The sequence below is a fragment of the Lactuca serriola genome, chromosome 1 (genome assembly GCF_051521515.1).
Source record: "Lactuca serriola cultivar US96UC23 chromosome 1, Lser_US96UC23_V15, whole genome shotgun sequence".
Taxonomy (NCBI): Eukaryota; Viridiplantae; Streptophyta; class Magnoliopsida; order Asterales; family Asteraceae; genus Lactuca; species Lactuca serriola.
Window position 1 is genome coordinate 32,597,126 of NC_136408.1, and position 10,796 is coordinate 32,607,921.

A 10,796-nucleotide genomic window follows, 5' to 3' on the forward strand; every position below is an offset into this window, starting at 1 on the left:
TGAAGAAAAAAAATAATAGTAATAACAAGACAAATTTGCAAATTTGGTCTCTTGGTTTAAAAAAATTGAGACTTTAGTCAAAAAGTTTTGGAGTTGCTGGTCTTAAAAAGCTTTCTTCGATACCTCTTCCCTCGTCAACCTCCATCTCCAAAATCGCTCATTGCTAACCCTAATCCATTATGTGAACATTTTGAGCTTGAAAGTGTGCTTTTGGTGATCTTGAAGGGAGAAGAAAGAAGTTGAATCAACTTGGAAGCTCAAGGCATCTTGGATGCGGAAGTATCTTGCCCTCAAGCATCATTTGGAGGTATAAAGTTCGGATCTTGATGCATATTTGCTTTGGATCTTGCTAGTTCTTAGGTTTTTATGCTTGTAGTCCCATAATCTTGGTGTTCATGAGTATGGATTACTCTAACCTATAAGGGTTGTCCTTCAAGACGTTTTTAGGTGCTTAGAACCATAAAAAATGTGATCTTGATCCCTTTCATTTCTTCATGCATGAGATATGAGGTTTTAGGTTGTGTATTAAGTTAGGGTTTAGTTGTTGGACCTTTTAATAACCGATAATGAAGAACTGTACTACAGTCAAGGAAATGATGTGTAACGTTCCAAGGCTAAGACCCAAAAATTTCATTTTTAACTTAATAAAACAGGAATCCAAAACAGTGTCATATAATAAAGAGAGACCCAAGTATATCACTACATGACAAAATATCAGAGGGAATCACAAAATGCGGAATAGAGTGGTGTGTGATATGCAATCATCCCAGACTCTTCCATTTCAAACTAGAAGTACCACACACATATCATATCATATCATAAACTGAACAACCATGCATATCGAGTCTACAGTGTGACTGGTCTGCCTGCACCAGGCCTTCAGTCCACCCGGTCCACTCTCTCTCTCTCCGAGTCTACAGTATGACTGGTCCGCCCGCACCGGGCCTTCAGTCCATCTGGTCCACTCTCTGAGTCTACAATATGACTGGTCCGCCCGCACCGGACCTTCAGTCTGTCTGGTCCACTCTCCGAGCCTCGGCACGTCTGGTCCGCCCTCTTGGGGCCTTCAGCCTATCCGGACCGCTCGTCGGGCCTTCGGTCTAACCGGTCCGCCCTGGGTATGTTGGCCTATAGCACAAAGCAGGACCCACCTGAACCCAACCCTAGTCCAACAACCATGTGCACATAAACATATAATCATATAACATCTCACAACTAATCAAATTGATCCAACATATCACATAACATAACAACATCCTAACCAGGATACTGACCTAACCTGTCACTAGCATAGCATCATCCTATATACCAGGATACCGACCTTAACTAGGTCTCTAACACATACCATCCTACTTACCAGGATGCAGACATAGCAAAGCAATAACATAGCAACAACTACTCGGATTTCCATCCGATAAAGGGTCGGCCTTGGTGCCTTAGACCCTGTTGATATAGTGAGGATAACTCACCTGCAACTGCCGACTTGAAGAAATAAGACCACGCTGCTCCGACCACCAGCACGAACTCCACCACTGATCATTACCAAATAACCAAAACCAATAAACACCAATAATTACTAAAATACCCTTGGAAGTCAAACTGGTCAACCCTTGGTCCAAGTCAAAGTCCTCAGTTAAGGTCAACCTTCTTGGTTGACCCTACTCACCGAGTCAACCCGTTGACTCGTCGAGTTCCTATGTTCAGAAACTCTCATGCCACGACTCAACTCGCCGAGTCGCCCCAAGACTCGTCGGGTCCAACAAGCTCTGAGTCCCTTCTTGCTCAACTCACCAAGTCATCCCTCGACTCACCGATTCACAGCTAAACCAGAAAAGGCTAGGACTTCATGACCAGACTCGCCGAGTCCAAGCATAGACCCGCCGAGTCCAAGGCAATCTTTAACAGACTCGTCGAGTTGTTCTTCCAACTCGTCGAGTCCATGCATATATTCATACAACTCGTCGAGTGCACCCATGTGACTCGCCGAGTCTCTTCAGTTCTCATTCAAAACAGAGGCTTTTCAAGCCATGCAGGGACTCCAATCCATATATCCATTCTTCTACAGCCTAACCCTCACACAAAGTTGCAAACTTTACGTGAAAGCAAGGAGATATAAGCCCAAAACACTCCTAGGGCTAGGGTTAAAGACAAAGGGCTTCACCAATGACTCTTAGACAGGAACTTTATGACTTTAAGGGCCATCACAAGTCTAGATCTGAAGTAGCAACTTCAGATCTAAGCCTCAAACTCAAGATAGATCCCAATCGAGCTAATGGATTCCAAATCAACCACCATTCATGAAATAACAAGGAAGTAGCTTAAGGTAATGTCCTCTTACCTTAGAGATGAGTCTAAATTGATGTAGTCTTCAGATCCACAAGCTTTCTTGATGCTATCCTCAAATTCCTCCAACTTCTCTTCACCAACTTCTTCTTCCAAGCTTTAATCTTCTCAACAATGGAGTCTCTCACGATTTAGGGTTTCTCTGGATCACTCAGGGAAGATAGAGGCTGAAATGAAGGCATATTATTCTTTAAATAGGGTGCAAACCCTAGGAATTAGGGTTTCTCATTCCAGCATGGACTTGTCGAGTCCAGCCTCCGACTTGGCGATTCCGGTCACTTAATATGTGTCCGACACACGCTTAGACTCGACGAGTTGCAACTCCTACTCGCCGAGTCCCTCTTTTCCAAACTTACACTTTACCCCCTGAACTCTTGATTCTGACTTGGGATGTTACACATACATATCAAACACATAATGGGCCCCACCCGGTATACAGATCTGTCAATCAACGGGCCCCGCCCTAACTCACATAACTGGCCTCGCCCACTGAGTATAATAGGCATCGCCCTAACTCGCACAACGAGCCTCGCCCAACATACAAACATGCTAGTATAACAAGTAATAGCATACATAATAACCATTGGGCCCCACCCACTAAGCATACAGACACGTACACATGCAAGAGTCACGCATACATCTAGCACACTAACATAATAAACCCTGGGTCGACATTGGTGCCTTCGACCCGCTAAACATGATGACGAAGACTCACCTCAGACTGCTAAATCTCACATATAAATATCTGGCTGTTGGTCCGACAATCCCCACGCTATCAACATAAAATAACATCCAATTAATAATTGGATCCCAACTCACACTAAGAGTCTAAGCTAAGGTAAGATACCATTTTACCCTTTACCTAACTTGGCCCAAGGCCAAAGCCCAAACCAAGTACTCAAAGGTCCGATTCCAAAAATGGTCACCCAAAGCCCAAATATGGCCCAATCTTCCAAACTGGACCCAAACCCTTTCGTGGGCCTTCAACCAAAAGGATCCATCATAATGACATCATCCCAAAGTAGAAATATGATGGCCTAACAAGGCCCTAATCTCCTAATGTCTAAATATGAGCCAAACCTGAGAAGCCCAAAATTTGAAGCCTACCTGCTGAATACGCGGGGCGTACCCAACTTGTATGCTTAACGTATTGCTTATGGGGCTAGTACGTGCAATGTACCAAGTTGGTATGCCCAACGTACTCCCCTGTTGACCACCCCACTTCATTGAGCGTTTAATCCAGTGAGGCTTCAAGCTAAACTCTCATATCTGATTTCTTAGGGTGACTTATCACGTAAAGTTGGAAAACTTTACATACATGCATGTCTTAATGGGGCTTCAGAGCTCAAAAGCAGGCCCAGTTTTATGGGGGTTAATTTATTTAGTTTTAAGTTTGTATTCCTTATATATTAATTTAGGGCCCTATTTTTCTTCTTAGCACAGGGTCCTTAAAATCTGGGAGCCGACCGTGCTCAAAAGGACTTAACCAAGGTCTTAACACATGCATGGTCCAAGATTCATTATAAAGCTTGCATTTTTATGAATAAGGGGACCAAAAGAAGCCTAGATCTAACACCATAACTTCTAGAGTGAGTAAAGGAGCTCATCAACCACTCCAAGGACCCAAAAAGCATAAAATAACAACATAACTAGATCTAGCATCATGGATCATCAAGATGTGATGTTTTTACCTCAAAAGCTTGCAAATGATCAGCTAACCCCAAATCTTCAATCTCAAGACACTTATCCAAATGGTCCTCTTATTCTTTTCATTCACAAATCACCAAAAAACACTCTTTAAGGCTAAAAACTCACAAACACACACCAGGGTTTTGATTTATGGACAAATGAGGGTGGAGGTTGGCTAAACATGACCAAATGAGGTTGTCTTAAGGATTAAATAGGGTGCAAACCCTACAAATTAGGGTTTCACTCATGCCCACGTACGCCATGTGTACTCCACGTACGCCCCGCATACGTGGTTAAGACCTGGGATCCTGAATTGCACTAGTACGCCCAACGTACTCCAACTTTCCTGAAGTTGGCAATTCTGCCCCCTAGGGACCAATTCTGCAAAACACTAACACAACAAGGGTCTAAACTGTAAAGTACTTTGAATTGGGTGTTACATGATGTAAACAATGATCCAATTGAACCGATTGAATCGGATCATGAGTTTGAAAACATAGCGGAAGTATAAGATAATGAACAACCAATTTCAGTCAACAATAATGTTCAACAAGGAGTTGCAAACCAAAGGCCCTCGAGACCAAGAGTACCTCTAAAACGATTTCAAGATTATGAGCTTGATCTCGATAATCTCGAAGAACTTCTCCTAACAATCAATGTCGAGCCGATATTGGTTGAAGAGGCGAAGAAAGAACCGGAGTGGGTTAAAACCATGAATGCGAAAATCAATTCGATAAACAAGAATAATACCTGGACTCTTATGAACAAGCCTATAGGTGTGAAGCCAATCAGACTCAAATAGGTGTTAAAATTGAAGTAAAATGCAGACGAAACCATTAATAAATACAACGCAAGGTTGGTTGGTAAAGGTTATGTGCAGCAACCCGGTATTGATTTTCAAGAAGTAATTGCTCCGGTAGCTCGAATTGAAACCATCCGGTTTCTTATAGCCTTAGTCACTACTAATGGATATGAGCTTCACCACTTAGATGTTAAAACGACATTATTGCATGGAGAATTGAAGGAAACTTTTACGTATCGCAATCGAAAGTCTATATAAAGAAAGGCAACGAGCATAAAGTGTGTCGCCTTACAAAAGCACTATATGGTCTAAGACAAACATCTTGAGCATGAAACACGAAGCTTGGCGGGATTTTGAAGAGTATGAAATTTCAAAAGTGCATGAAAGAACTATCGATGTACCGGAAAAATGAAGGAGCTAACTTGTTGGTTTTAGCAATTTATGTTGATGATTTATTTGTCACAGGTACAAATCTGAACATGATCAAACGATTCAAATTAGAGATGTCCAAGAACTTTGACATGTCGGATCTTGGAAGATTAACTTACTACCTTGGCATTGAAGTTAAACAAGAAGAATCAGGGATTACTATAAACCAAGAAGCGTATGCTTAATGCATTCTAAAATAAGTCGGTTTACATGATTACAATCTGACCCACATTCCAATGGGATCGAGAAATAAATTGCCGAAGGCCGAAGATGAACCCGAAATGGACCCGACATAATATCGAAAGGTGGTAGGATGCCTTAGATATCTCTTGCAAACAAGACCCGATATAGCATATGCAGTTGGATTTGTTAGTCGATACATGCAAAATCCAAGAGAATCACATGGTGGTGCAATCAAACACATCCTAAGGTATAGGTGTGGCAATGTGTTGGGTTGGGTCATAAACGGGTTGACCTGTTTAGATAAACAAGTTGAAAATGTCTACCCAACCCAACCTATTTATATAAACAGGTTGAAAATTTCAACCCAACCCAACATATTTAGTTAATAGGTTGCAACTGGGTTGACCTGATTAATGTCTTCCCAACCCAACCTGTTTAATAAACGGGTTGAACATGGGTTGACCCATTTATATTTCCAAAAAAAAACCTTAAACATCAGTAAATCATTAAATCCATCAAACAAAATCACATAAAACTTAAAGGTTCAAAAGAAATTCAAAACAACACAACCAAAACTCGATAACAGAAACTCAAATCAAATGTTTAATTTCTAATTCTAAGCAACTTGACTCTCACTTTCACCAACTCGACTTCCACTTTCGGTATGATTTTCCGGTTCATCGTCCATCTTTTCCATCATGATAGCATCACAAAGCTCCTCAAGTTGGGATTCCATTTTTGCTATACAATATATAAGCTTAATCTTAATAATTAACTATAAAGAACATATGGTTGTAAATGATAACAATTAAAATGTATAAATAAGAAGTGAGAAGTGAAATCTAACCTTCTCCAAATACCCAATTTCTTAGACAAATAATAGCCTCAACTATAGAAGGAGCCAAAGAACTTCTATAAGCATCAAGTACCCTGCCACCTGTGTTGAATGTAGATTTTGATGCCACAATTGAGATAGGAACAACTAAAATGTCCCTAGCCATTCGAGCAACAGTTGGATATCAAATCTCACGAGTTCTCCAGTAATCCAAGATGTTGAAATTGTTAACTCGTGGCATGAGTTTCTCCTCTAAGTAACACTCGAGTTCAACTTTTACAGATTGAGAGGTAACCTTGGTTGAAAATTTATCAAAGTCCTAAAATAATCAAAATAATACATAACTACATAAGTATCATGAAATTACATTGTTGAATTGCCATTAAACATCAGGCATAAAAATAAAAAAAATTTATTTGACACCAGAATGCATCAGACGTAAAAGTAGAGTGGTAGTTAGCATCAGACATTGAAAAAACCACCTGTAAACTTTTTTTTTTACATCCGACATTATTTAACTGAGATTTTAGACATTAAAAAAACCATCATTTTCATTAGACATTAAGATTTTAGTGTAATTAGGAAACTTATCAAGAAATTAAGAAAACATTAGAATGATAGTTAACAACTAGCAAGTTAGCATCATACATTAAAAAAAACTAAAAAGATGAAATAGTAGATTAATAGTGAAGAACTTACCATCATCGGTGAAGAAGAAGCTCCATCTAAGTCACCATGAAGTTCTTTCTGAGAGTCTGACATGCTCTTGGCTTGACCATTTTTGCTTTTATTCTAATTTGATTCATCCACATACTCATTGAACAACGAAAATAGTTTCTCTTTTATTATTGACAACTCAGAGTTGCACCCGTCCCCATACACTTTCTCATAACCCCATTCAACCATTTGAAATTTGTATCGAGGATCCAAAACAACTACAATCGCCATAACCGTGCTAAATTCAGCCCAATACTTCTCAAATTTTGCATACATCCTTGTAGCCATATTTTTCATAAACCTAGCATGGCTGTATTTTTCTTTGTGTAACAACACTCGAAACATCAAAACATTGGTAAAATAAAGATTAGTAGCAGGATATTTAGAACCAGAAAAAGCACATGTCACCTCATAGAAAACCTGTAAAAACTTGAAAATTCTTTCAATTTTACCCCATTCCTCACTTGTTGGACAATGTGAATAGTTAGCATCCATCTTTTGCAAATGAATAAATGTCTTTTTGTAGTACAAAAAAGATTCTAACATCATATAGGTGGAGTTCCATTGAGTGAGAACATCTTGCTTTGGACCCTTAGATAATTGTAACTCTACATATGCAACACTATCTTTGAACCTTTTCTTCCTCAATTGAGAGCCCTTATAGTACTTTACACTTTCTCTAACCTTTATGACAACATCATCTAACTCTTTCAAACCATCTTGCACAATTAGATTTAAAATGTGTGCACAACACCTCACATGAAAGTAAGCACCTTCCGAAAGCAAATAAATTTCAGTTTTAAGAAAACCAGCCATCACATCATTGGAACAAGAATTATCCAAACTCCAAAGTAATTGAAAACACTTTTTTTTTAATTCCCCAATCCTTCAAAAGACTAAAAACATGATTACTCATAACAAGATGGGTGTGTGGTGGAGGCAAACAACTGAAATTAAGGATTAGTTTTTGCAAGCACCAAACACTATCAATGAAATGGGCTTTTAAAGATAGATAACCATCAGTGGTTATAGATGTCCAACAATCAGATGTTAAAAATATTCTACCTAGGGTACAACTCAACAAATCTTTTATTTTTAACTTTTCAGTCCCAAACATATTTTTGATATTATATTTGATTGTATTACTTTTAACAAGATTCACTTCATGATTTAAATAAGTGAAACATCGTCTGATGCCCTCATATTCGACAAACTAAAATGGCAAATCATGCCTCACAATAGCTATAGCTAATAATTCACGAAATGTAGAAGGGTTAAAATCAGGAGCCCTCTTAGTCAAAGAACCACTACTACCACCACCATCTAATATCATTTTGCCAACATCCTTAAATTGATTTTTTGCAGTTTTCTATATGGCGTTTCAAATTTCTAGTACCCATTCTACTTTCAGCATTATAAACCTTACCACACTTTTTACACTTACAGTAAGTTTCACCTTTTTCATTACGTTTGAGAAATTCATAGTGGGGCCAAACATTTGATGTTAGTTTCCTAGGACGTTTGGCATCAACACTTGAGTTATTTGGCTTTACTTGTTTATTTTTCCTTGTCTTGTTTGGCTTTGGTGGAGGTGTAGGAGACTGAATATCATCATCTTTCTGATATTTCCACTGTATTCATCATAAAAAGAAAAAAAAATCAAATATTAGAAATTTAGATTGAACCGAAAAGTTTAATGCTTAATACAATAATACATGACTGGCGATTGGTGAATGGTGATTCCGTTGCTAGGGTTCGATATCGGTTTGTAGCTAAGTTGTTATCAGGTGCAATTTCAAGTAAAGGAGGGTCAAAATTAGGGTTAGAAAAATCGAGTGTTTATCATGAGATTTGAGAATTGAGAAGGAAACAAAAATGAAGGAAACTAGAAAAGTTGTTGTCTACTTGTATTGTGCTTACATACCGGTTACATAGGAGTATGATACGTGCGAAGATGAAAAGTCATCTGGTAATACTAAATAGCCAAAAATTTCTTGGATGAATAAAATAATTAACAAATAAACCGTTAGACATTTAATAATCAATTAAAATAATAATAGTAAATTAATATATATTAATAAATATTAAAAAATTTAAATGGGTTGGCGGGTTGTAAAAGAGTTAAGAATTCTAACCCCAACCCAACCCATTTAATTAAACGGGTTAAACAGGTTGATCCGTTTATTTAAACGGGTTGAAAATCTTAACCCAACTTGCTTTTTATTGGGTTGGGTTGACGGGTTTGGGTTGGGATTGCCAGCCCTACTAAGGTACTTACGAGGAACAACAGGATACAGAATCAAGTACGAGAGGATGGGACAAAATCAACTCATTGGATATATTGATATTAGTCACAATGTTGACCTGAATGACGGAAAAAACAACCGGTCATATTTTCTACTATGGGTCATCCCCGATAACATGGTGTTCGTAAAAACAAGATACCGTTGCTTTATCATCTTGCGATGCGGAGTATATGGCAGCCACCGCGGCTGCATGTCAAACAGTATGGCTTTAAGATTTGCTAGGAGAAATCATGAACAAACCACGATAGAAGGTGGTTCTAACACATCGACACAATTCGGCTATCAAACTAACGAATAATCCTATTTTTCATGGAAGGAGTAAACACATCAACACAAGGTTTCACTTCATTTGTAATTGTGTTGAAAACGAACAAGTGGAGGTGGAGTACATTCCTGGTGAAGAATAAAAGACGCATATTCTTACAAAACCACTAGCTCGAACCAAGTTCAAGGAAATGTGGAGCTTGATCGGGATCGAAGAAGTCTCTAGAAGAACTTAGAGATTCGGGAGTGATTGTTAGAATCCTAAGTCGTGGATACCAAACACTTGGTGAACAAGCAATTGGATTATGGCAAGTCGGTCATATCTTTCCTAATTGTAATCTAATACAAGCCGATTATTAGATTCTATAAATACAATGTCTTGATCGAGTCAAGGGTTAAGAAACACAGATTGTAATCGAAAGGTTTTGAGATATTTTCCTATAATCAAAGAGTAGTTTGATTTATTTGTTTGCAATCTTTATTTTCTAAACGTAAATTTTCAGACAAGAGACGCAAATCCCCATACTGTTGTTGATTATGAAAAATATAAGAAAAAGAATAAACTGAAAATCTTATTTCATAATGATACCTTATGGCCTTTATCGATGTGTGTAAACTAAAAAGGGGAATATAGACCTTGTAGTCATATTTTAATAAGGTTGGATCGACGAATTTAGAGAAGAAGATGCCGGAAAAATAGCAAAGTGTTTGATAAAAAAAACAACTGGGACATTATGAAAAAAAAATCAAAGTTTTGTGACCCCTTAGAAATACATTTTGGTGAGGATGAATATTGGTTGGTATAAAACTGAATCCAACCCATACTAATCAGCTTTAGCTTTTAAAAAACCACTATAATTATCTTAATATGAACTAATGACTATCCATAATATATGTGAATGAGTTTGGCTAAACATTTTTATTTAAAATCAATAAAATCGAGTTGATTTATAAGACCCATCAATACAACCCAAGTTATATATCAATTGTCTTTCAACAAAAAAAAATGGAAAAACAGTAGGCATTAATCCTAGGTAATCATGTATTTTATTTAGTTGTGTTGAATAAGACATTTAAATGTAGGATTTTTAGAATAAGTTACTTAAAATAAAAATCAGTTGAAACTTGAAAGTACTTTTAATGCAATTTTCATTTTGCAAATGTGAAGTTTAAGAAACTTAAAGGGTGAGTTGTGACAACTAAAGGAATTTAATTATTAAGGAACAAT

At 37.8% G+C, this 10,796-nt stretch overlaps 1 protein-coding gene across 1 annotated transcript; it reads right to left on the reverse strand.

Annotated features, from left to right (window-relative positions):
• Nucleotides 1-6,465: 6,465 nt before the first annotated feature.
• Nucleotides 6,466-7,814, reverse strand: LOC145053219 (zinc finger BED domain-containing protein RICESLEEPER 2-like). Its single transcript, XM_079001219.1, has 3 exons — nucleotides 7,164-7,814; nucleotides 6,981-7,073; nucleotides 6,466-6,600 (listed from the first exon to the last, which is right to left on the reverse strand). Exons 1-3 carry the CDS (start codon nucleotides 7,812-7,814, stop codon nucleotides 6,466-6,468), a joined length of 879 nt encoding a protein of 292 aa, XP_078857345.1.
• Nucleotides 7,815-10,796: the final 2,982 nt, after the last annotated feature.